The sequence below is a fragment of the Pristiophorus japonicus genome, unplaced genomic scaffold (genome assembly GCF_044704955.1).
Source record: "Pristiophorus japonicus isolate sPriJap1 unplaced genomic scaffold, sPriJap1.hap1 HAP1_SCAFFOLD_462, whole genome shotgun sequence".
NCBI lineage: Eukaryota > Metazoa > Chordata > Chondrichthyes > Pristiophoridae > Pristiophorus > Pristiophorus japonicus.
In genome coordinates, this window is record NW_027254366.1 from 45,688 (window position 1) to 73,256 (window position 27,569).

General features: G+C 53.3%; 1 protein-coding gene and 1 pseudogene across 1 annotated transcript in view; both read left to right on the plus strand.

Annotated features, from left to right (window-relative positions):
• Window positions 1–27,569, plus strand: part of LOC139252381 (collagen alpha-1(XI) chain-like) — a 185,891-nt gene that overhangs the window by 3,839 nt on the left and 154,483 nt on the right. Inside the window, exons 2-3 of the mRNA XM_070873364.1 lie at window positions 4,395–4,484; window positions 22,967–23,020. Coding sequence (XP_070729465.1) covers window positions 4,482–4,484; window positions 22,967–23,020 — 57 coding nt within the window. The 5' untranslated portion in view covers window positions 4,395–4,481. The remainder of the gene's footprint in view (window positions 1–4,394; window positions 4,485–22,966; window positions 23,021–27,569) is intronic.
• LOC139252382 (sporozoite surface protein 2-like) lies at window positions 4,791–6,950 on the plus strand (annotated as a pseudogene).

Consider the following 27,569-nt stretch of genomic DNA (forward strand, 5'->3'; position numbering starts at 1 on the left):
TCAAAACCCCCTTTGATTTTGATCACGTCTACTAATTTTCCTCTGAACCTTCTGTGCTGTACGGAGAACAATCCCAGCTTCTTCCGTCTGCCGCATCATGGAAGGCCCTCATCCCTAGGACCATTCTGCTAAATCTCCTCTGCAGCCTCTCTGCTCTTAGGAGAACAACCAGAGTCTCTTCAGAATGGCTGAATTAACAGAAGTGGGAACGGCTGATGCAAAGAATGATTAAGGAATTGTCAGCACTCAGTGATGGGGAACACAGGAATTACTTTGCCGTTGTGTCACAAGCAACAGAAACAATGGCAAGGCTGATGGACTACAGCAAACAGTAACAGCACTAATCCTTTCCTTACATTCATTCATTCTCGGGGTGTGGGCATTGCTGCCAAGGCTGACGTTTATTGAGGTGCCAACCTGGGGAAGCTGCAACACGGGACTACATGCATGCTAAGCAGCGGGAGCAGCATGCTATAGACAGGGCTCAGCAAACCCACAACCAACGGATCAGACCAAAGCTCTGCAGTCCTGCCACATCCAGTAGTGAATGGTGGTGGACAATTAAACAACTAACGGGAGGAGCAGGCTCCATGAATATCCCCATCCTCAATGATGGCAGAGCCCAGCGCGTGAGTGCAAAAGTGTTTACAACCATCTCCAGCCAGAAGTGCCGAGTGGATGATCCATATCGGCCTCCTCCCGAGGTCCCCACCATCACAGAATCCAGTCTTCAGCCAATTCGATTCACCCCACGTGATGTGAATAAACGGCTGAGCTCACTGGATACAGCAAAGGCTGTGGGCCACAACAACATCCCGGCTGTTGTGCTAAAGACTTGTGCTCCAGAACTAGCCGCGCCTCTAGCCAAGCTGTTCCAGTACAGCTACAACACTGGCATCTACCCCACAATGTGGGAAACTGCCCCGGTATGTCCTGTCCACAAAAAGCAGGACACATCCAATCCGGTCAATTTTTTTCAAGAAGCTCAACACCATCCGGGACAAAGCAGCCGCTTGATTGGCTCCCCATCCACCACCTTCAACACTCACTCCCTCCACCACCTTCAACACTCACTCCCTCCACCACCGGCGCCCCCTGGCTGCAGTGTGCACCATCTACAAGATGCACTGCAGCAACTCGCCAAGGCTTCTTCGGCAGCACCTCCCAAACCCGCGACCTCTACCACCTAGAAGGACAAGGGCAGCAGGTGCATGGGAACACCACCACCTCCACGTTCCCCTCCCAGTCACACACCATCCCGACTTGGAAATATATCGGCCGTTCCTTCATCGTCGCTGGGTCACAATCCTGGAACTCCCTCCCTAACAGCACTGTGGGAGCACCTTCACCACACGGACTGCAGCGGTTCAAGAAGGCGGCTCACCACCACCTTCTCAAGGGGCAATTAGGGATGGGCAATAAATGCCGGCCTGGCCAGCGACGCCCACATCCCGGGAATGAATAAATAATATGTTTTATTGCCAGTCCCTAGTTACCCTGAGAAGGAGGATCTGGGCCTTCCTGAACCGCTGGGAGCAGGTTTGCTACAAATGGAGTGTCTCGCTCGGACACTTCAAGGGGTAGTTCAGAGTCAACCACGCTGGTGTGGGACGGGAGTCACCTATAGGCCCAGCCCAGGTAAGGACGGCAGAGTTCCGTCCCTAAAGGGACATTAGTGAACCCCTTGGGTTTGTAACACAATCCGACAGGAAACGCTCGCTTTCACTGAGCCCAGATTTTTATTAACATTTTTTTGAACGGAATCGAAATGTTCAAATAGCCCCAGGCTGAGTTTTGAACTCTCGTTCTCTGGGTTATTAATTCCAGTTGATTTCGCTGGAACATTTTCAGGATTTATGTGGTGCAGTCATGAGAAATTAAAGTAACAAGAAAATTAATGAGTCATTCACTAATATAAAATAAAATCACAGATTGCTGGAATGCACAACTTACCTTTAACTAGTAAAATCTCCTAAGGTGCTTCACAGCAGTTTAAACCAGACACAATTTGACGCCGAACCATATAATAAGAACATAAGAAATAGAAGCAGGACTCGGCCATTCGGCCCCTCGAGCCTGCTCCGCCATTCAATAAGATCATTGTTGATCTGATCATGGACTCAGCTCCACTTCCCCGCCCACTCCCCATAACCCTTCACTCCCTTATCGCTCAAAAATCTGTCTATCTCCACCTTAAATATATTCAATGTCCCAGCCTCCACAGCTCTCTGGGGCAGAGAATTCCACAGATTTACAACCCTCTGAGAGAAGAAATTTCTCCTCATCTCAGTTCTAAATGGGTGGCTGTTATTCAAAACTATGTCCCCTAGTTTTAGTTTCCCTTATGAGTGGAAACATCCTCTCTGCATTCACCTTGTCAAGCCTCCTCATTATCTTATATGTTTCGATAAGATCACCTCTCATTCTTCTGAACTTCAATGAGTATAGGCCCAATCTGCTCAACCTATCTTCATAAGTCAACCCCCTCATATCCTGAATCAACCTCCTGAACCTTCTCTGAACAGCCTCCAATGCAAGTATATCCTTCCTTAAGTAAGGAGACCAAAACTGTACGCAGTACTCCAGATGTGACCTCACCAATACCCTGTACAGTTGTAGCAGGACTTCTCTGCTTTTATACTCTATCCCCCTTGCAATAAAGGCCAACATTCCATTGGCCTTCCTGATCACTTGCTGTACCTGCATACTAACTTTTTGTGTTTCATGTACAAGGACCCCGAGGTCTCTCTGTACTGCAGCACTTTGCAATTTCTCTCCATTTAAATAATAAATTACTCTTGTATTTTTCCTACCAAAGTGCATGACCTCACACTTTCCCACATTATACTCCATCTGCCAAATGTTTGCCCACTCACTGAACCTGTCTATATCCCTTTGCAGATTTTTTGTGTCCTCCTCACAATTTGATTTCCCATCCATCTTTGTATCATCAGCAAACTTGGCTACATGACACTCGGTGCCTTCTTCCAAGTCATTGATATAGTTTGTAAATAGTTGGAGCCCCAGCACCGATCCCTGTGGCACCCCACTAGTCACTGTTTGCCAACTGGAAAATGACCCATTTATCCCGACTAGGGATATTAGGGCAGCTAATCGTAATGTATTTGCTTCATGCGTTCTTTGCTTAAGAATTCATAGCAACACATTGCTATTAAGAACAGAGGTTTAACAATCACACTACACATTACCAGTTCATCCACTAGGCTCACAACTGCATACCTCATCGTGGGTGACCTTGACCCAACTGGCTGGGGTTTTATTGAGTCTTGTGAACATCACATAATTGGCTAAGCCACTCACAATGCAACAGCTCTAGAAACTCGTGAGCATACTCACATATACATACATTACAGTGAGCAATAGCTTGGTCAAACAGAAAGGTTTTGAAGAGCATCTTAAAGGAGCGGGAAGGACTCCCAGAGCTTGGGGCCCAGGCAGCTGAACGCACGACCACCGATGGTGGAGTGATTAAAATTGGGGCGGTGCTATGGACCAGGACTGGGTGCAGAGATCTCGGAGTGTTGTGGGGCTGGAGGAGATTATTGAGATAGGGAGGGGCGAGGCCCTAGAGGGATTTGAAAACTAGAATGTGAATTTTAAAATTGAGGCATTGGGGAACTGTGAGCCAATGTGGGTCAGTGAGCACAGGGGGTAATGGGTCAATGGGACTGGGTGTGAGTCAGGACACGGTCAGTGAGCACAGGGGGTCATGGGTCAATGGGACTGGGTGTGAGTCAGGACACGGTCAGTGAGCACAGGGGGTCATGGGTCAATGGGACTGGGTGTGAGTCAGGACACGGTCAGTGAGCACAGGGGGTGATGGGGGAACGGGACTGGGTGTGAGTTAGGACACGGTCAGTGAGCACAGGGGGTGATGGGTCAATGGGACTGGGTGTGAGTTAGGACACGGTCAGTGAGCACAGGAGGTGATGGGTCAATGGGACTGGGTGTAAGTTAGGACACGGTCAGTGAGCACAGGGGGTGATGGGTCAATGGGACTGGGTGTGAGTTAGGACACGGTCAGTGAGCACAGGGGATGATGGGTCAATGGGACTGGGTGTGAGTTAGGATACGGTCAGTGAGCACAGGGGGTGATGGGTCAATGGGACTGGGTGTGAGTTAGGACACAGGGCAGCAGCGTTCTGGATGAGCTGAATTTACGAGGCTGGAAGGTGGGAGGCCGGCCAGGAGAGCGCTGGAATAGTCGGGTTTGCAGGTGACAATCTTTTAACCAGATAAGGTCAAACCGGTCACTTTGCAGACAGTGTATTTTTCATGCTTTCTGCTTTACCCCAGAGTTCCAGCACTCTTTGTTTCCGTACTTTAAAGGCCAGGATTGTTTTAATGCTTGTTTCTCAATGTTTCCATTCCAGGGTGACCCCGGTCCATCAGGAATTTCCGGGAAAGATGGTCCTCCTGGTCTGCGAGGGTTCCCCGGGGAGAGAGGCCTCGCTGGTGCCATGGTAAGATCTGTGTTCCTTTCCTCACACACAATATGGAATAAAACCCAAACTGAGAAATGTAATTTATGTAATAAACCATGAGAAGGATAGAATCAGACTTCAGGAGGACATAGTCAGGCCGGTGAAATGGGGCGACATGCGGCAGCTGAAATTTAACGCACAGAAGTAGGAAGCAATATATTTCGATTGGATTTATGAGGAGAGACAATATAAACTGAAGGGTATAATTTTAAAGGAGGTGCAGGAACAGAGAGACCTATTGGGTGTATGTACACATATCTTGGAAGGTGGCAGGGCAAGTTGATAATGCAGTTAAGAAATCGTATGGGATACTTGGCTTTGTAAATCACATCAGAAATAGGAGCAGGAGTCGGCCATTCGGCCCCTCGAGCCTGCTCCGCCATTCAATAAGATCATGGCTGATCCGATCATGGACTCAGCTCCACTTCCCTGCCCGCTCCCCAGAACCCTTTACTCTCTAATCGTTCAAAAATCTGTCTATCTTCCGCTTAAATATATTCAATGACCCAGCCTCCACAGCTCTCTGGGGCAGAGAATTCCACAGATTTACAACCCTCTGAGAGAAGAAATTCCTCCTCATCTCAGTTTTAAATGTGCGACCCCTTATTCTGAGACTATACCCCCTAGTTTTAGTTTCCCCCATAAGGGTAAATAAGGGCATTAAATACAAAAACACGGCAGTCATGCTAAACTTAAACTTTACAAATCTCTGGTTAGGCCCCAGCTGGAGTATTGTGTTCAATTCTGGGCCCCACACTGTAGGGAGGGTGTCACGGCCCTGGAGAGGGTGCAGAGGGGGTTGACCAGAACGGTCCCGGGGATGAGGGTCTTGAGTGACGGGGAGAGACTGGAGAAGCTGGGGCAGAGAGGGTTCAGGGAGATTTACAACAACAATTTATTTTTCTTCTTCGAGAAGGGAGGGTTAACGACAGACCTGATATAGTTATACAAGATTATGTCTGTGAGAGGGAATGCTGAGAATCCTTTCACACAGAGGCATGGTGTGAGCTGGAATGCACTGCGTGAAAGGACAAGGAATCACATTCCATCAGAAATTTCAACGGGCAATTTGACAGCTCTTTCACAGAGCCAGCACAGACACCATGGGCCAAATGACCTCCTTCTGCTCTGTATCATTCTGTGATTCTATGATCAGTGTTAGTGCGTTCCAAGCGCCCCGAAGGGTGGATTGGAATCACAGCAGCAGCGTTGCAAGTTCGCAAATTCCGTCCTGATCCCAGAATCCCTTGCCAGGCGGGGTGGGGGGGGTTGGAGGGGAGCGGTGGGGACAAAGGGGGCAAAATCAGAACGGTGTTACTGTTCCCCTGCTCCCCGTCAACATGACGTGACTTTGGACACACAGCATTGCGAGGGCAGCAGTATAACTCCGGTCATCGCTCAATGCCGCACTGTCACGCTGAAGTCAGGTGGTGAGAGACCGCCTCTCACGATGGGTCGATCGCAATGCTCGGGCATCGCACCGGCTGCAGTATAACTTCAGCCTGAAGTCTCCGGAACGGACATAGGGTCCTGATGTAACTGTGTATGGAGCGGCCTAACCAACGCTGATGGAAAGGGGCTGGTCCCTCGTAACCTGGTCCCTCAGGACCCGATCCCTCGGAGCACGATCCCTTGGAACCTGGTCCCTCAGGACCCGATCCCTCGGAACCTGGTCCCTCAGAACCTGATCCCTCGGAACCTGGTCCCTCAGGACCCGATCCCTCGGAGCCCAATCCCTTGGAACCTGGTCCCTCAGAACCTGATCCCTCGGAACCTGGTACCTCAGAACCCGATCCCTCGGAACCTGGTCCCTCAGGACCCGATCCCTCGGAGCACGATCCCTTGGAACCTGGTCCCTCAGGACCCGATCCCTCGGAGCTCGATCCCTTGGAACCTGGTCCCTCAGGACCCGATCCCTGAGAACCTGGTCCCTCAGAACCTGATCCCTCGGAACCTGGTACCTCAGAACCCGATCCCTCGGAACCAGGTCCCTCAGAACCTGGTCCCTCAGAACCTGATCCCTCGGAACCTGGTACCTCAGAACCCGATCCCTCGGAACCAGGTCCCTCAGAACCCGATCCCTCGTAACCTGGTCCCTCAGAACCCGATCCCTCAGAACCCGATCCCTCAGAACCCGATCCCTTGTAACCTGGTCCCTCAGAACCCGATCCCTCGTAACCTGGTCCCTCAGAACCCGATCCCTCAGAGCCCGATTCCTCGGAACCAGGTCCCTCAGAACCCGATCCCTCAGAGCCCGATCCCTCAGAACCCGATCCCTCAGAACCCGATCCCTCAGAGCCCGATCCCTCAGAACCCGATCCCTCAGAGCCCGATCCCTCAGAACCCGATCCCTCGGAATCCGGTCCCTCAGGACCCGATCCTTCAGAACCCGATCCCTCAGAACCCGATTCCTCGGAACCCGGTCCCTCAGAAACCCATCCCTGAGAACCCGATCCCTCAGAGCCCGATCCCTCGGAACCCGGTCCCTCAGAACCCGATCCCTCAGAACCCGATCCCTCGGAACCCGGTCCCTCAGAACCCGATCCCTCAGAACCCGATCCCTCGGAACCTGGTCCCTCAGGACCCGATCCCTCAGAGCCCGATCCCTCAGAACCCGATCCCTCGGAATCCGGTCCCTCAGGACCCGATCCCTCAGAGCCCGATCCCTCAGAACCCGATCCCTCGGAATCCGGTCCCTCAGGACCCGATCCTTCAGAACCCGATCCCTCAGAGCCCGATCCCTCGGAACCTGGTCCCTCAGGACCCGATCCCTCAGAACCCGATCCCTCAGAGCCCGATCCCTCGGAACCTGGTCCCTCAGGACCCGATCCCTCAGAACCCGATCCCTCAGAGCCCGATCCCTTGGAACCTGGTCCCTCAGGACCCGATCCCTCAGAACCCGATCCCTCAGGACCCGATCCATCAGAACCCGATCCCTCAGAATCCGATCCCTCGGAACCTGGTCCCTCAGGACCCGATCCCTCGGAGCCCGATCCCTTGGAACCTGGTCCCTCAGGACCCGATCCCTCAGAACCTGGTCCCTCAGAACCTGATCCCTCGGAACCTGGTACCTCAGAACCCGATCCCTCGGAACCTGGTCCCTCAGAACCTGATCACTCGGAACCTGGTCCCTCAGAACCTGATCCCTCGGAACCTGGTCCACCAGAACCCGATCCCTCAGAACCCGATCCCTTGGAATCTGGGCCCTCAGAGCCCGGTCCCTCGGAACCCGATCCCTCAGAACCCGATCCCTCGGAATCTGGTCCCTCAGAGCCCGATCCCTCGGAACCTGGTCCCTCAGGACCCGATCCCTTGGAACCTGGTCCCTCAGAACCTGATCCCTCGGAAGCTGGTCTCTCAGGACCCGATCCCTCAGAACCCGATCCCTCGGAACCAGATCCCTCAGAATATGGTCCCTTAGAGCCTGATCCCTCGGAACCCGATCCCTCAGAACCCGATCCCTCAGAACCCGATCCCTCGGAACCTGGTCCCTCAGAGCCCGATCCCTCGGAACCTGGTCCCTCAGGACCCGATCTCTTGGAACCTGGTCCCTCAGAACCTGATCCCTCGGAACCTCGTCCCTCAGGACCCGATCCCTCGGAACCTGGTCCCTCAGGACCCGATCCCTTGGAACCTGGTCCCTCAGAGCCCGATCCCTCGGAACCAGGTCCCTCAGGACCCGATCCCTCGGAATCTGGTCCCTCAGAACCCGATCCCTCGGAACCAGGCCCTCAGAACCCGATTCCTCGGAACCCGGTCCCTCAGAACCCGATCCCTCAGAACCCGGTCCCTCAGAACCCGATTCCTCAGAACCCGATCCCTCAGAGCCCGATCCCTCAGAACCCGATTCCTCGGAACCTGGTCCCTCAGAACCCGATCCCTCAGAACCCGATTCCTCGGAACCCGGTCCCTCAGAACCCGATCCCTCAGAACCCGATCCCTCAGAGCCCGATCCCTCGGAACCCGGTCCCTCAGAACCAGATCCCTCAGAACCTGATCCCTCAGAGCCCGATCCCTCGGAACCCGGTCCCTCAGAACCCGATCCCTCAGAACCAGATCCCTCAGAACCCGATCCCTCGGAACCTGGTCTCTCAGGACCCGATCCCTCAGAGCCCGATCCCTCAGAACCCGATCCCTCGGAATCCGGTCCCTCAGAACCCGATCCCTCAGAACCCGATCCCTCAGAGCCCGATCCCTCGTAACCGGGTCCCTCAGGACCCGATCCTTCAGAACCCGATCCCTCAGAATCCGATCCCTCGGAACCTGGTCCCTCAGGACCTGATCCCTCGGAGCCCGATCCCTTGGAACCTGGTCCCTCAGGATCCGATCCCTCAGAACCTGGTCCCTCAGAGCCCGGTCCCTCGGAACCCGATCCCTCAGAACCCGATCCCTCGGAATCTGGTCCCTCAGAGCCCGATCCCTCGGAACCTGGTCCCTCAGGACCCGATCCCTTGGAACCTGGTCCCTCAGAACCTGATCCCTCGGAAGCTGGTCTCTCAGGACCCGATCCCTCAGAACCCGATCCCTCGGAACCAGATCCCTCAGAATATGGTCCCTTAGAGCCTGATCCCTCGGAACCCGATCCCTCAGAACCCGATCCCTCAGAACCCGATCCCTCGGAACCTGGTCCCTCAGAGCCCGATCCCTCGGAACCTGGTCCCTCAGGACCCGATCTCTTGGAACCTGGTCCCTCAGAACCTGATCCCTCGGAACCTCGTCCCTCAGGACCCGATCCCTCGGAACCTGGTCCCTCAGGACCCGATCCCTTGGAACCTGGTCCCTCAGAGCCCGATCCCTCGGAACCAGGTCCCTCAGGACCCGATCCCTCGGAATCTGGTCCCTCAGAACCCGATCCCTCGGAACCAGGCCCTCAGAACCCGATTCCTCGGAACCCGGTCCCTCAGAACCCGATCCCTCAGAACCCGGTCCCTCAGAACCCGATTCCTCAGAACCCGATCCCTCAGAGCCCGATCCCTCAGAACCCGATTCCTCGGAACCTGGTCCCTCAGAACCCGATCCCTCAGAACCCGATTCCTCGGAACCCGGTCCCTCAGAACCCGATCCCTCAGAACCCGATCCCTCAGAGCCCGATCCCTCGGAACCCGGTCCCTCAGAACCAGATCCCTCAGAACCTGATCCCTCAGAGCCCGATCCCTCGGAACCCGGTCCCTCAGAACCCGATCCCTCAGAACCAGATCCCTCAGAACCCGATCCCTCGGAACCTGGTCTCTCAGGACCCGATCCCTCAGAGCCCGATCCCTCAGAACCCGATCCCTCGGAATCCGGTCCCTCAGAACCCGATCCCTCAGAACCCGATCCCTCAGAGCCCGATCCCTCGTAACCGGGTCCCTCAGGACCCGATCCTTCAGAACCCGATCCCTCAGAGCCCGATCCCTCGGAACCTGGTCCCTCAGGACCCGATCCCTCAGAACCCGATCCCTCAGAACCCGATCCCTCGGAACCTGGTCCCTCAGGACCCGATCCCTCAGAACCCGATCCCTCAGAGCCCGATCCCTCGGAACCCGGTCCCTCAGGACCCGATCCCTCAGAACCCGATCCCTCAGAGCCCGATCCCTCGGAACCCGATCCCTCAGAACCCGATCCCTCGGAATCTGGTCCCTCAGAGCCCGATCCCTCGGAACCTGGTCCCTCAGGACCCGATCCCTTGGAACCTGGTCCCTCAGAACCTGATCCCTCGGAAGCTGGTCTCTCAGGACCCGATCCCTCAGAACCCGATCCCTCGGAACCAGATCCCTCAGAATATGGTCCCTTAGAGCCTGATCCCTCGGAACCCGATCCCTCAGAACCCGATCCCTCAGAACCCGATCCCTCGGAACCTGGTCCCTCAGAGCCCGATCCCTCGGAACCTGGTCCCTCAGGACCCGATCTCTTGGAACCTGGTCCCTCAGAACCTGATCCCTCGGAACCTCGTCCCTCAGGACCCGATCCCTCGGAACCTGGTCCCTCAGGACCCGATCCCTTGGAACCTGGTCCCTCAGAGCCCGATCCCTCGGAACCAGGTCCCTCAGGACCCGATCCCTCGGAATCTGGTCCCTCAGAACCCGATCCCTCGGAACCAGGCCCTCAGAACCCGATTCCTCGGAACCCGGTCCCTCAGAACCCGATCCCTCAGAACCCGGTCCCTCAGAACCCGATTCCTCAGAACCCGATCCCTCAGAGCCCGATCCCTCAGAACCCGATTCCTCGGAACCTGGTCCCTCAGAACCCGATCCCTCAGAACCCGATTCCTCGGAACCCGGTCCCTCAGAACCCGATCCCTCAGAACCCGATCCCTCAGAGCCCGATCCCTCGGAACCCGGTCCCTCAGAACCAGATCCCTCAGAACCTGATCCCTCAGAGCCCGATCCCTCGGAACCCGGTCCCTCAGAACCCGATCCCTCAGAACCAGATCCCTCAGAACCCGATCCCTCGGAACCTGGTCTCTCAGGACCCGATCCCTCAGAGCCCGATCCCTCAGAACCCGATCCCTCGGAATCCGGTCCCTCAGAACCCGATCCCTCAGAACCCGATCCCTCAGAGCCCGATCCCTCGGAACCGGGTCCCTCAGGACCCGATCCTTCAGAACCCGATCCCTCAGAGCCCGATCCCTCGGAACCTGGTCCCTCAGGACCCGATCCCTCAGAACCCGATCCCTCAGAACCCGATCCCTCGGAACCTGGTCCCTCAGGACCCGATCCCTCAGAACCCGATCCCTCAGAGCCCGATCCCTCGGAACCCGGTCCCTCAGGACCCGATCCCTCAGAACCCGATCCATCAGAACCCGATCCCTCAGAATCCGATCCCTCGGAACCTGGTCCCTCAGGACCTGATCCCTCGGAGCCCGATCCCTTGGAACCTGGTCCCTCAGGATCCGATCCCTCAGAACCTGGTCCCTCAGAACCTGATCCCTCGGAACCTGGTACCTCAGAACCCGATCCCTCGGAATCTGGTCCCTCAGAGCCCGATCCCTCGGAACCTGGTCCCTCAGGACCCGATCCCTTGGAACCTGGTCCCTCAGAACCTGATCCCTCAGAAGCTGGTCTCTCAGGACCCGATCCCTCAGAACCTGATCCCTCGGAACCAGATCCCTCAGAATATGGTCCTTTAGAACCCGATCCCTCAGAACCCGATCCCTCAGAACCCGATCCCTCGGAACCTGGTCCCTCAGAGCCCGATCCCTCGGAACCTGGTCCCTCAGGACCCGATCTCTTGGAACCTGGTCCCTCAGATCCTGATCCCTCGGAACCTCGTCCCTCAGGACCCGATCCCTCGGAACCTGGTCCCTCAGGACCCGATCCCTTGGAACCTGGTCCCTCAGAGCCCGATCCCTCGGAACCAGGTCCCTCAGGACCCGATCCCTCGGAATCTGGTCCCTCAGAACCCGATCCCTCGGAACCAGGCCCTCAGAACCCGATTCCTCGGAAACCGGTCCCTCAGAACCCGATCCCTCAGAACCCGGTCCCTCAGAACCCGATTCCTCAGAACCCGATCCCTCAGAGCCCGATCCCTCAGAACCCGATTCCTCGGAACCTGGTCCCTCAGAACCCGATCCCTCAGAACCCGATTCCTCGGAACCCGGTCCCTCAGAACCCGATCCCTCAGAATCCGATCCCTCAGAGCCCGATCCCTCGGAACCCGGTCCCTCAGAACCCGATCCCTCATAACCTGATCCCTCAGAACCCGATCCCTCAGAACCCGATCCCTCGGAACCTGGTCCCTCAGAGCCCGATCCCTCGGAACCTGGTCCCTCAGGACCCGATCTCTTGGAACCTGGTCCCTCAGAACCTGATCCCTCGGAACCTCGTCCCTCAGGACCCGATCCCTCGGAACCTGGTCCCTCAGGACCCGATCCCTTGGAACCTGGTCCCTCAGAGCCCGATCCCTCGGAACCGGGTCCCTCAGGACCCGATCCCTCGGAATCTGGTCCCTCAGAACCCGATCCCTCGGAACCAGGCCCTCAGAACCCGATTCCACGGAACCCGGTCCCTCAGAACCCGATCCCTCAGAACCCGGTCCCTCAGAACCCGATTCCTCAGAACCCGATCCCTCAGAGCCCGATCCCTCAGAACCCGATTCCTCGGAACCTGGTCCCTCAGAACCCGATCCCTCAGAACCCGATTCCTCGGAACCCGGTCCCTCAGAACCCGATCCCTCAGAACCCGATCCCTCAGAGCCCGATCCCTCGGAACCCGGTCCCTCAGAACCCGATCCCTCAGAACCTGATCCCTCAGAACCCGATCCCTCGGAACCCGGTCCCTCAGAACCCGATCCCTCAGAACCCGATCCCTCAGAACCCGATCCCTCGGAACCTGGTCCCTCAGGACCCGATCCCTCAGAGCCCGATCCCTCAGAACCCGATCCCTCGGAATCCGGTCCCTCAGAACCCGATCCCTCAGAACCCGATCCCTCAGAGCCCGATCCCTCGGAACCGGGTCCCTCAGGACCCGATCCTTCAGAACCCGATCCCTCAGAGCCCGATCCCTCGGAACCTGGTCCCTCAGGACCCGATCCCTCAGAACCCGATCCCTCAGAACCCGATCCCTCGGAACCTGGTCCCTCAGGACCCGATCCCTCAGAACCCGATCCCTCAGAGCCCGATCCCTCGGAACCCGGTCCCTCAGGACCCGATCCCTCAGAACCCGATCCATCAGAACCCGATCCCTCAGAATCCGATCCCTCGGAACCTGGTCCCTCAGGACCTGATCCCTCGGAGCCCGATCCCATGGAACCTGGTCCCTCAGGACCCGATCCCTCAGAACCTGATCCCTCGGAACCTGGTACCTCAGAACCCGATCCCTCGGAATCTGGTCCCTCAGAGCCCGATCCCTCGGAACCTGGTCCCTCAGGACCCGATCTCTTGGAACCTGGTCCCTCAGAACCTGATCCCTCGGAACCTCGTCCCTCAGGACCCGATCCCTCGGAACCTGGTCCCTCAGGACCCGATCCCTTGGAACCTGGTCCCTCAGAGCCCGATCCCTCGGAACCAGGTCCCTCAGGACCCGATCCCTCGGAATCTGGTCCCTCAGAACCCGATCCCTCGGAACCAGGCCCTCAGAACCCGATTCCTCGGAACCCGGTCCCTCAGAACCCGATCCCTCAGAACCCGGTCCCTCAGAACCCGATTCCTCAGAACCCGATCCCTCAGAGCCCGATCCCTCAGAACCCGATTCCTCGGAACCTGGTCCCTCAGAACCCGATCCCTCAGAACCCGATTCCTCGGAACCCGGTCCCTCAGAACCCGATCCCTCAGAACCCGATCCCTCAGAGCCCGATCCCTCGGAACCCGGTCCCTCAGAACCAGATCCCTCAGAACCTGATCCCTCAGAGCCCGATCCCTCGGAACCCGGTCCCTCAGAACCCGATTCCTCAGAACCAGATCCCTCAGAACCCGATCCCTCGGAACCTGGTCTCTCAGGACCCGATCCCTCAGAGCCCGATCCCTCAGAACCCGATCCCTCGGAATCCGGTCCCTCAGAACCCGATCCCTCAGAACCCGATCCCTCAGAGCCCGATCCCTCGGAACCGGGTCCCTCAGGACCCGATCCTTCAGAACCCGATCCCTCAGAGCCCGATCCCTCGGAACCTGGTCCCTCAGGACCCGATCCCTCAGAACCCGATCCCTCAGAACCCGATCCCTCGGAACCTGGTCCCTCAGGACCCGATCCCTCAGAACCCGATCCCTCAGAGCCCGATCCCTCGGAACCTGGTCCCTCAGGACCCGATCCCTCAGAACCCGATCCATCAGAACCCGATCCCTCAGAATCCGATCCCTCGGAACCTGGTCCCTCAGGACCTGATCCCTCGGAGCCCGATCCCTTGGAACCTGGTCCCTCAGGATCCGATCCCTCAGAACCTGGTCCCTCAGAACCTGATCCCTCGGAACCTGGTACCTCAGAACCCGATCCCTCGGAATCTGGTCCCTCAGAGCCCGATCCCTCGGAACCTGGTCCCTCAGGACCCGATCCCTTGGAACCTGGTCCCTCAGAACCTGATCCCTCAGAAGCTGGTCTCTCAGGACCCGATCCCTCAGAACCTGATCCCTCGGAACCAGATCCCTCGGAACCAGATCCCTCAGAATATGGTCCTTTAGAGCCCGATCCCTCGGAACCCGATCCCTCAGAACCCGATCCCTCAGAACCCGATCCCTCGGAACCTGGTCCCTCAGAGCCCAATCCCTCGGAACCGGGTCCCTCAGGACCCGATCTCTTGGAACCTGGTCCCTCAGAACCTGATCCCTCGGAACCTCGTCCCTCAGGACCCGATCCCTCGGAACCTGGTCCCTCAGGACCCGATCCCTTGGAACCTGGTCCCTCAGAGCCCGATCCCTCGGAACCAGGTCCCTCAGGACCCGATCCCTCGGAATCTGGTCCCTCAGAACCCGATCCCTCGGAACCAGGCCCTCAGAACCCGATTCCTCGGAACCTGGTCCCTCAGAACCCGATCCCTCAGAACCCGGTCCCTCAGAACCCGATTCCTCAGAACCCGATCCCTCAGAGCCCGATCCCTCAGAACCCGATTCCTCGGAACCTGGTCCCTCAGAACCCGATCCCTCAGAACCCGATTCCTCGGAACCCGGTCCCTCAGAACCCGATCCCTCAGAATCCGATCCCTCAGAGCCCGATCCCTCGGAACCCGGTCCCTCAGAACCCGATCCCTCATAACCTGATCCCTCAGAACCCGATCCCTCGGAACCCGGTCCCTCAGAACCCGATCCCTCAGAACCCGATCCCTCAGAACCCGATCCCTCGGAACCTGGTCCCTCAGGACCCAATCCCTCAGAGCCCGATCCCTCAGAACCCGATCCCTCGGAATCCGGTCCCTCAGAACCCGATCCCTCAGAGCCCGATGCCTCGGAACCGGGTCCCTCAGGACCCGATCCTTCAGAACCCGATCCCTCAGAGCCCGATCCCTCGGAACCTGGTCCCTCAGGACCCAATCCCTCAGAAGCCGATCCCTCAGAGCCCGATCCCTCGGAACCTGGTCCCTCAGGACCCGATCCCTCAGAACCTGATCCCTCAGAGCCCGATCCCTCGGAACCTGGTCCCTCAGGACCCGATCCCTCAGAACCCGATCCATCAGAACCCGATCCCTCAGAATCCGATCCCTCGGAATCTGGTCCCTCAGGACCCGATCCCTCGGAGCCCGATCCTTTGGAACCTGGTCCCTCAGGACCCGATCCCTCAGAACCTGGTCCCTCAGAACCTGATCCCTCGGAACCTGGTACCTCAGAACCCGATCCCTCGGAACCTGGTCCCTCAGAACCTGATCACTCGGAACCTGGTCCCTCAGAACCTGATCCCTCAGAACCCGATCCCTTGGAATCTGGTCCCTCAGAGCCCGATCCCTCGGAACCCGATCCCTCAGAACCCGATCCCTCGGAAGCTGGTCCCTCAGAACCTGATCACTCGGAAGCTGGTCCCTCAGGATCCGATCCCTCAGAACCCGATCCCTCAGAACCAGATCCCTCAGAATATGGTCCCTTAGAGCCCGATCCCTCGGAACCCGATCCCTCAGAACCCGATCCCTCAGAACCCGATCCCACGGAATCTGGTCCCTCAGAGCCCGATCCCTCGGAACCTGGTCCCTCAGGACCCGATCTCTTGGAACCTGGTCCCTCAGAACCTGATCCCTCGGAACCTCATCCCTCAGGACCCGATCCCTCGGAACCTGGTCCCTCAGGACCCGATCCCTTGGAACCTGGTCCCTCATAGCCCGATCCCTCGGAACCAGGTTCCTCAGGACCCGATCCCTCGGAATCTGGTCCCTCAGAACCCGATCCCTCGGAACCAGGCCCTCAGAACCCGATCCCTCGGAACCTGGCCCTCAGAACCCGATCCCTCGGAACCTGGTCCCTCAGAACCCGATCCCTCGGAACCTGGCCCTCAGAACCCGATCCCTCGGAACCTGGCCCTCAGAACCCGATCCCTCGGAACCTGGCCCTCAGAACCTGATCCCTCGGAACCAGGCCCTCAGAACCTGATCCCTCAGAACCTGGCCCTCAGAACCCGATCCCTTGGAACCTGGCCCTCAGAACCTGATCCCTCGGAACCTGGCCCTCAGAACCTGATCCCTTGGAACCTGGCCCTCAGAACCCGATCCCTTGGAACCTGGCCCTCAGAACCCGATCCCTTGGAACCTGGCCCTCAGAACCTGATCCCTCGGAACCTGGCCCTCAGAACCCGATCCCTTGGAACCTGGCCCTCAGAACCTGATCCCTCGGAACCTGGCCCTCAGAACCCGATCCCTTGGAACCTGGTCCTCAGAACCTGATCCCTTGGAACCTGGTCCCATGGACACTGCCTGTGGGGTTAAGAGGCTCACATTTAAGTCACAATGTAAAGTCCCTGATAAACAGTGTGATCTGGGTACCAGACATTATTGAAGATATTAATCGTGTAATTGGCAAATTAATTTCAATAAGTTAAGTATGAGGGGGTGCATTTTGGTGGGAATAATAACAAGGGCACATACTGCCTCGAAAATAAGTGTCTAAATGGGACAGAGGAGCCGAGGGATCTGTGGATTGGGCTTTCTGTGCCGTAGACTCGATGTAACGGGTACAGAGATTCCATATAACTCCAAATCACAACCGGACAGTATAACTCCAACTCACAACCGGCCGGTATAACTCCTGTCCACAACCGGCCGGTATAACTCCTGTCCACAACCTGCTGGTATAACTCCTGTCCACAACCGACCGGTATAACTCCTGTCCACCACCGGACAGTATAACTCCTGTCCACCACCGGACAGTATAACTCCTGTCCACCACCGGACAGTATAACTCCTGTCCACAACCGGCTGGTATAACTCCTGTCCACAACCTGCCGGTATAACTCCTGTCCACAACCAGCCGGTATAACTCCTGTCCACAACCTGCCGGTATAACTCCTGTCCACAACCGGATAGTATAACTCCTGTCCACAACCGACCGGTATAACTCCTGTCCACAACCGGATAGTATAACTCCTGTCCACAACCGACCGGTATAACTCCTGTCCACAACCGGATAGTATAACTCCTGTCCACAACCGACCGGTATAACTCCAATTCACAACCGGCCGGTATAACTCCTGTCCACCACCGGACGGCTGAAGAGGAACTTGGAATGGGAGGGGGTAGATCCAGTTGTTGGGTCCATGTGGGTACTAACGACATCGTTAGGACAAAGAAAGAGGTTCTGCTGAGGGAGTGTGAGCAGCCAGGGGCCAAATTAAAAAGCAGAACCACAAAGGTAATAATCTCTGGATTATTACCTGAGCCACGAGCAAATTGGCACAGGGTGAATAAGGTCAGAGAGTTAAACACGTGGCTCAAAGACTGGTGTGGGAGAAATGGGTTTCGGTTCCTGGGACACAGGCACCAGTACTGGGGTAAGAGGGAGCTGTTCCGTCAGGATGGGCTTCACTTGGACCGTGCTGGGACTAGGGTCCTGGCCAATCAAATAACTCGGGCTGTAGAGAGGGCTTTAAACTAAGTTGTAATGGGGAGGGTTCAGGTGAGGGAAAATGTTAAAAGTCAAAGAGAAAGGAGAAGGCAATAGAGCAGGGTAGCGATAGGGGTATTATAGGAGTATTGACAGGAAGGCACAGAATGTATAAAGATAAGAGTGCACCAGAAAGTGGGGTCAGAGCCGGGAAAAATGGTAAAAGACAAAATTAAAGGCTCTTTATCTGAATGTATGCAGGATAAATAACAAGATAGATGAGTTGAGGGCACAGATAGAAATAAATGGGTATGATCTGACAGCCATTACAGAGACTGGTTGCAAGGTGACCAAGGCTGGGAACTGAATATTCACAGTTGACATTTTGGAAGGACAGACAGAAAGGGAAAGGAGGTGGGGTAACTCTGTGAATGAAAGGTGAGATCAGTGCAGCAGTGAGAATGATATTGGCTCAGAAGATCAAGATGTAGATTCAGTTTGGGTGGAGATAAGGAACAATAAGGGGAAGCAGTCACTGGTGGGCGTAGTCTATAGGCCCACTAACAATAATTACACTGTGGGACGGAGTATAAATCAAGAAATAATGGAGGCTTGTAATAAAGTTACGGCAATAATCATGGGCGACTTTAATCTTCATATTGATTGGAGCAATCAAATTGGCAAAGGTGGTCTTAAGGACGGGTTCACAGAGTGTAATCGGGATGGTTTCTTGGAACAGTACGTTGTGGAACCAACCAGGGAGCAGGCGATCTTAGATCTGGTATTGTGTAACGAGCCAGGATTAATTAATGATCTCATAATGAAGGATCGTCTTGGGAAAAGTGATCATAACATGATAGAATTTCACCTTCAGTTTGAGGGTGAGGAACTTGGGTCTGAAACTAGTGTCTTAAGACTAAATAAATGCGATTACAAAGGTATGAAGACAGAGTTGGGTAAAGTGGCCTGGGAAAATAGATTAAAGGGTAAGACGGTTTTATGAAAGGGAAATCATGTTTGACAAATTTGCTGGATTTCTTTGAGGATGTAACGAATAGGGTGGATAAGGGGGAACCAGTGGATGTGGTGTATTTGGATTTCCAGAAGGCATTCGATAAGGTTCCACATAAAAGGTTACTGCACAAGATAAAAGTTCACGAGGTTGGAGGTAATATATCAGCATGGATAGAGGATTGGCTAACTAACAGAGAACAGAGAGTCGGGATGGAAACATAGAAACATAGAAACATCGAAAATAGGTGCAGGAGCAGGACATTCAGCCCTTCTAGCCTGCACCGCCATTTAATGAGTTCATGGCTGAACATGAAACTTCAGTACCCCCTTCCTGCTTTCTCGCCATACCCCTTGATCCCCCGAGTAGTAAGGACTTCATCTAACTCCCTTTTGAATATATTTAGTGAATTGGCCTCAACTACTTTCTGTGGTAGAGAATTCCACAGGTTCACCACTCTCTGGGTGAAGAAGTTTCTCCTCATCTCGGTCCTAAATGGCTTGCCCCTTATCCTTAGACTGTGACCCCTGGTTCTAGACTTCCCCAACATTGGGAACATTCTTCCTGCATCTAACCTGTCTAAACCCGTCAGAATTTTAAACGTTTCCATGAGGTCCCCTCTCATTCTTCTGAACTCCAGTGAATACAAGCCCAGTTGATCCAGTCTTTCTTGATAGGTCAGTCCCACCATCCCAGGAATCAGTCTGGTGAATCTTCGCTGCACTCCCTCAATAGCAAGAATGTCCTTCCTCAAGTTAGGAGACCAAAACTGTACACAATACTCCAGGTGTGGCCTCACCAAGGCCCTGTACAACTGTAGCAACACCTCCCTGCCCATGTACTCAAACCCCCTCGCTATGAAGGCCAACATGCCATTTGCTTTCTTAACCGCCTGCTGTACCTGCATGCCAACCTTCAATGACTGATGTACCATGACACCCAGGTCTCGTTGCACCTCCCCTTTTCCTAATCTGTCACCATTCAGATAATAGTCTGTCTCTCTGTTTTTACCACCAAAGTGGATAACCTCACATTTATCCACATTATACTTCATCTGCCATGCATTTGCCCACTCACCCAACCTATCCAAGTCACTCTGCAGCCTCATAGCATCCTCCTCGCAGTTCACACTGCCACCCAACTTAGTGTCGTCCGCAAATTTGGAGATACTACATTTAATCCCCTCGTCTAAATCATTAATGTACAGTGTAAACAGCTGGGGCCCCAGCACAGAACCTTGCGGTACCCCACTAGTCACTGCCTGCCATTCTGAAAAGTCCCCATTTACTCCTACTCTTTGCTTCCTGTCTGACAACCAGTTCTCAATCCATGTCAGCACAATACCCCCAATCCCATGTGCTTTAACTTTGCACATTAATCTCTTGTGTGGGACCTTGTCGAAAGCCTTCTGAAAGTCCAAATATACCACATCAACTGGTTCTCCCTTATCCACTCTATTGGAAACATCCTCAAAAAATGGGTCATTTTCCGATTGGCAAACTGTAACTAGTGGGGTACCGCAGGGATCAGTGCTGGGTCCTCAACTATTTACAATCTATATTAATGACTTGGATGAAGGGACCGAATGTAATGTAGCCAAATTTACTGACGATACAAAGATGGGTGGGAAAAGAAGTTGTGAAGAGGACACAACGAATCTGCAAAGGGATATAGACAGGTTCAGTGAGTGGGCAAACATTGGGCAAATGGAGTATAATGTGGGAAAGTGTGAGGTTACGCACTTTGGTAGAAAGAATAAAAAAGGAAATTATAATTTAAATAGAGAGAGATTACAAAATGCTGCAGTACAGAGGGACCTGGGGGACCTTGTACATGAAACACAAAAGTTAGTATGCAGGTACACCAAGTGATCAGGAAGGCCAATGGAATGTTGGCCTTTATTGCAAGGGGGATAGAGTATAAAAGCAGAGAAGTCCTGCTACAACTGTACAGGGTATTGGTGAGGCCACACCTGGAGTACTGCGTACAGTTTTGGTCTCTGTATTTAAGGAGGGATATACTTGCATTGGAGGCTGTTCAGAGAAGGTTCACTCGGTTGATTCGGAGATGAGGGGAGTGACTTATGAAGATAGGTTGAATAGGTTGGGCCTATACTCATTGGAGTTCAGAAGAATGAGAGGTGATCTTATCGAAATATATAAGATAATGAGGGGGCTCGACAAGGTGGATGCAGAGAGGACTAAAACTAGGGGACATAGTCTTACAATAAGGGGCCGCCCCTTTAGAACTGAGATGAGAAGGAATTTTTTCTCTCTGAGGGTTGTAAATCTGTGGAATTCTCTGCCCCAGAGAGCTGTGGAGGCTGGGTCATTGAATATATTTAAGGTGGCGATAGACAGATTTTTGAGCGATAAGGGAGTGAAGGGTTATGGGGAGCGGGCAGGGAAGTGGAGCTGAGTCCATGATCGGATCAGCCATGATCTTATTGAATGGTGGAGCAGGCTCGAGGGGCCAAATGGCCGACTCCTGCTCCTATTTCTTATGTTGTTATAACTCCTGCTCATTACCGGCTGGTATAACTCCTGCTCATTACCGGCTGGTATAACTCCTGCTCATTACCGGCTGGTATAACTCCTGCTCATTACCGGCTGGTATAACTTCTGCTCATTACCGGCTGGTATAACTCCTGCTCATTACCGGCTGGTATAACTCCTGCTCATTACCGGCTGGTATAACTCCTGCTCATTACCGGCTGGTATAACTCCTGCTCATTACCGGCTGGTATAACTCCTGCTCATTACCGGCTGGTATAACTCCTGCTCATTACCGGCTGGTATAACTCCTGCTCATTACCGGCTGGTATAACTCCTGCTCATTACCGGCTGGTATAACTCCTGCTCATTACCGGCTGGTATAACTCCTGCTGACGAAGAAAGAATAACGTTCAGATCTGGTGAATGGTGGCTGCGATTCTTCAAACTTCAAAAAATTAGGGGACCCCAGCTCTTTACAATATACATTAATGATTTACACGAAGGAATTGAGTGTAATATCTCCAAGTTTGCAGATGACACTAAGCTGGGTGGCGGTGTGAGCTGTGAGGAGGATGCTAAGAGGCTGTAGGGTGACTTGGACAGGTTAGGTGAGTGGGCAAATGCATGGCAGATGCAGTATAATGTGGATAAATGTGAGGTTATCCATTTTGGGGGCAAAAACACGAAGGCAGAATATTATCTGAATGGCGGCAGATTAGGAAAAGGGGAGGTGCAACGAGACCTGGGTGTCATGTTTTATCAGTCATTGAAAGTTGGCATGCAGGTACAGCAGGTGGTGAAGAAGGCAAATGGTATGTTGGCCTTCATAGCGAGGGGATTTAAGTATAGGAGCAGGGAGGTCTTCCTGCAGTTGTACGGGGCCTTAGTGAGGCCTCACCTGGAATATTGTGTTCAGTGTTGGTCTCCTAATCTGGGGAAGGACGTTCTTGCTATTGAGGGAGTGCAGCGAAGGTTCACCAGACTGATTCCCAGGATGGCAGGACTGACATATGAGGAGAGACTGGATCAACTGGGCCTTTATACACTGGAGTTTAGCAGGATGAGAGGGGATCTGACATACAAGATTCTGACGGGACTGGACAGGTTAGATGCGGGAAGAATGTTCCCGATGTTGGGGAAGTCCAGAACCAGGGGACATAGTCTAAGGATGAGGGGTAGGCCATTTAGGACTAAAATGAGGAGAAACTTCTTCACTCAGAGAGTTGTTAACCTGTGGAATTCCCTGCCGCAGAGAGTTGTTGATGCCAGTTCGTTAGATATATTCAAGAGGGAGTTAGATATGGCCCTTACGGCTAAAGGGATCAAGAGGTATGGAGAGAAAGCAGGAATGGGGTACTGAAGTTGCATGTTCAGCCATGAACTCATTGAATGGCGGTGCAGGCTCGAAGGGCCGAATGGCCGACTCCTGCACCTATTTTCTATGTTTCTATGTTTCTATGTTTCTACGTTTCTACTTTCTTATCTCACAATGAAGGCACCAGACTGAAGTGGTTTTGTTTGTTTGCAGGGTTCGGCTGGGTTGAAAGGAGGAGAAGGCCCAATTGGACCCACTGGACCAGTTGTAAGTATCACTCCAGTTTCACTTTTCCTGTATATATGGTGGTGATGGAACTGCCCAGATTGTACGGGGAGGTATTCATGGTTTTCCGCTGGTGACTTGATCTGAGGTATCAGCAAACCTGACATCTGCATATCCTGAGGTCATTAAGGCATGTAAATGAGGTGGAGATATAGACCAGCCGCGATCTCATTGAATGGGGGAACAGGCTCGAGGGGCTGAATGGCCTCCTCCTGTTCCTATGTAATAGGCTTGAGGGGCTGAATGGCCTCCTCTTGTTCCTGTGCAACAGGCTCGAGGCACTGAATGGCCTCCTCCTGTTCCTGTGAAACAGGCTCGAGGGGCTGAATGGCCTCCTCCTGTTCCTGTGTAACAGACTCGAGGGGCTGAATGGCCTCCTCCTGTTCCTGTGTAACAGGTTCGAGGGGCTGAATGGCCTCCTCCTGTTCCTGTGTAACAGGCTCGAGGGGCTGAATGGGCCTCCTCCTGTTCCTGTGTAACAGGCTCGAGGGGTTGAATGGCTCCTCCTGTTCCTGTGTAACAGGCTCGAGGGGCTGAATGGCCTCCTCCTGTTCCTGTGTAACAGGCTCGAGGGGCTGAATGGCCTCCTCCTGTTCCTGTGTAACAGGCTCGAGGGGCTGAATGGCCTCCTCCTGTTCCTGTGTAACAGGCTCGAGGGACTGAATGGTCTCCTCCTGTTCTTGTGTAACAGGCTCGAGGGGCTGAATGGCCTCCTCCTGTTCCTGTGTAACAGGCTCGAGGGGCTGAATGGCCTCCTCCTGTTCCTGTGTAACAGGCTCGAGGGGTTGAGTGGCCTCCTCCTGTTCCTGTGTAACAGGCTCGAGGGGCTGAATGGCCTCCTCCTGTTCCTGTGTAACAGGCTCGAGGGGCTGAATGGCCTCCTCCTGTTCCTGTGTAACAGGCTCGAGGGGCTGAATGGCCTCCCCAGTTCCTATGATGCTTAACTGCTCTGTGCAGTGGCTCAGGAAGCCCTTGAGTTGGGTGTGAGAGACTGTCGGCCAGTGCTATCCCCCTTGTACAGAGCCGAAATGACCAATTTAGTCGGTTTCCCATCAACATCATGAAAAAAAAAGGATTATCTGGTCAATTATCACATTGCTATTTGTGGGAAGTTGCTGTGTGTGAATTGACTGATTTCTTCATTACAACAGTGACTACGCTTCACAAAATACTGCATTGGCTGCAATGTGCTGTGGGACATATGGGGTCTAAAAAGATGCTCTCGAAATGTTCTGAGTTCCTTCACTGGATGTCGAGGGGCTGAATGAGCAGGCAGTCTGAAAATATCACAACACATCCACCTTTCTTTGATGAATATGTAAAATCTGTTCTGTATGTCACGCAGCGCGTCGAGTACAGAGAATGTACATTGTTTGACCTTCACAATCGTGCCAAGCTTAAATCGAAAAAATTCCCCTTGAAGACAAATACTTTCATTCCAAAAATGCACCTCAGAAGCAACTGTTCCTTGTGGATTTGCATATGTTTGCATAATATTTGAATACTTATTACAAGAGACAGCAATTTCAATTCAGATCTGGTAGAATGGCTGTTAACTGTTAACATATCAAATATATTTCAAATAGCACAGAAGATTGTGTGTCTCAGAGATGCAAATAACCAATATAAAGTGTGGTCTTAATCTATAATCCCTCACATAAACTCCAATTATAATATAGCTTTAGTGATCGGTGTTGTTCTTCGTCTGGGAAATGTGTTAATATATAAAGCTTCCAAGAACAGCAAATTAGAGACCATCTGACACAAACTATCATTTCCTATCAGGAGAGAGAAAGAATTTGCATTTCTACACCACATCAGGACGTTCCAAAGTGCTTTACTTTTTGAAATGCAGTCGCTGTTGGAAAATAGGAAATACAGCAGACAATTGGGGCACAGCAAGCACCCACAATCAGCAATATATCCAACCCGTGCTGAACCTGTCCTGCGAGTGATCTCCTGGACTCGTGTCGATCGCCTGGATGGGTTGGAGAGGAATTTTCCCAGATTTTTTCTCCCTAAATTGGCCTGGGTTTTTATCTGATTTTTGCCTTTCCCAGGGGATCACATGGCTCCGGTTGGGGTGGAGTGTAGAAAGTTTCAGTATAAGGGGTGTCACAGTGTGTGAGGCGGACTGGTTGGGCTGGGTGCTCTTTGCCTTTCCGTCATTGTTCATAGGTTTATATATAACCTTCAGGGCTGCTGACCGAGGGCCGTGTGGCTCTTTGTCGGCCGGTGAGGACACGATGGGGCAGAATGGCCTCCTTCTGTGCTGTAAATTTCTATGTTTCTATGTTTCTATGAGTGTTTGAGAGAGCTTTACTCTGTATCTAACCCCCTGTACCTGCCCTGGGAGTGTTTGATGGGAAAGTGTAGAGGGAGCTTGACTCTGTATCGAACCCATGCTATAACTATCCTGGGGGTGTTTGATGGGACAGTGTAGAGGGAGCTTTACTCTGTATCTAACGTATGCTGTACCTGCCCTGGGAGTATTTGATGGGACACTGTAGAGGGAGCTTTACTCTGTATCTAACACCATGCTCTTGCTGCCCTGGGAGTGTTTGATGGGACAGTGTAGAGGGAGCTTTACTATGTATCTAACCCCGTGCTGTACCTGCCCTGGGAGTGTTTGATGAGACAGTGTAGAGGGAGCTTTACTCTATATCTAACCGTGTGCTGTACCTGCACTGGGAGTGTTTGATGAGAAAGTGTAGAGGGAGCTTGACTCTGTATCAAACCCATGCTATAACTGTCCTGGGGGTGTTTGATGGGACAGTGTAGAGGGAGCTTTACTCTGTATCTAACGTATGCTGTACCTGCCCTGGGAGTGTTTGATGGGACAGTGTAGAGGGAGCTTTACTCTGTATCTAACACCATGCTGTAGCTGCCCTGGGAGTGTTTGATGGGACAGTTTAGAGGGAGCTTTACTCTGTATCTAACCCCCTGTACCTGCCTGGGAGTGTTTGATGGGACAGTGTAGAGGGAGCTTTAAGAAACATAGAAATATAGAAAATAGGTGCAGGAGTAGGCCATTCGGCCTTTCGAGCCTGCACCGCCATTCAATAAGATCATGGCTGAACATGCAACTTCAGTACCCCATTCCTGCTTTCTCGCCATACCCCTTGACCCCCTAGCAGTAAGGACTACATCCAACTCCTTTTTGAATATATTTAGTGAATTGGCCTCAACAACTTTGTGTGGTAGAGAATTCCACAGGTACACCACTCTCTGGGTGAAGAAGTTTCTCCTCATCTCGGTCCTAAATGGCTTACCCCTTATCCTTAGACTGTGACCCCTGGTTCTGGACTTCCCCAACATTGGGAACATTCTTCCTGCATCTAACCTGTCTAAACCCATCAGAATTTTAAACGTTTCTATGAGATCCCCTCTCATTCTTCTGAACTCCAGTGAATACAAGCCCAGTTGATCCAGTCTTTCTTGATATGTCAGTCCCGCCATTCCGGGAATCAGTCTCGTGAACCTTTGCTGCACTCCCTCAATAGCAAGAATGTCCTTCCTCAAGTTAGGAGACCAAAACTGTACACAATACTCCAGGTGTGGTCTCACCAAGGCCCTGTACAACTGTAGCAACACCTCCCTGCTACTCAAATCCCCCTCGCTATGAAGGCCAACATGCCATTTGCTTTCTTAACCGCCTGCTGTACCTGCATGCCAACCTTCAATGACTGATGTACCATGACACCCAGGTCTCGTTGCACCTCCCCTTTTCCTAATCTGTCACCATTCAGATAATAGTCTGTCTCTCTGTTTTTACTACCAAAGTGGATAACCTTACATTTATCCACATTATACTTCATCTGCCATGCATTTGTCCACTCACCTAACCTATCCAAGTCGCTCTGCAGCCTCACAGCATCCTCCTCGCAGCTCACACTGCCACCCAACTTAGTGTCATCCGCAAATTTGGAGATACTACATTTAATCCCCTCGTCTAAATCATTAATGTACAGTGTAAACAGCTGGGGCCCCAGCACATAACCTTGCGGTACCCCACTAGTCACTGCCTGCCATTCTGAAAAGTACCCATTTACTCCTACTCTTTGCTTCCTGTCTGCCAACCAGTTCTCAATCCATGTCAGCACACTACCCCCAATCCCATATGCTTTAATTTTGCACATTAATCTCTTGTGTGGGACCTTGTCGAAAGCCTTCTGAAAGTCCAAATACACCACATCAACTGGTTCTCCCTTGTTCACTCTACTGGAAACATCCTCAAAACATTCCAGAAGATTTGTCAAGCATGATTTCCCTTACACAAATCCATGCTGACTTGGACCTATCATGTCACCTCTTTCCAAATGCGCTGCTATGACATCCTTAATAATTGATTCCATCATTTTACCCACTACCGATGTCAGGCTGGCCGGTCTATAATTCCCTGTTTTCTCCCTCCTTTTTTATAAAGTGGGGTTACATTGGCTACCCTCCACTCCATAGGAACTGATCCGCTATTTCCAAGGCCACCTCCTTAAGTACTCTGGGATGCAGTCCATCAGGCCCTGGGGAAATA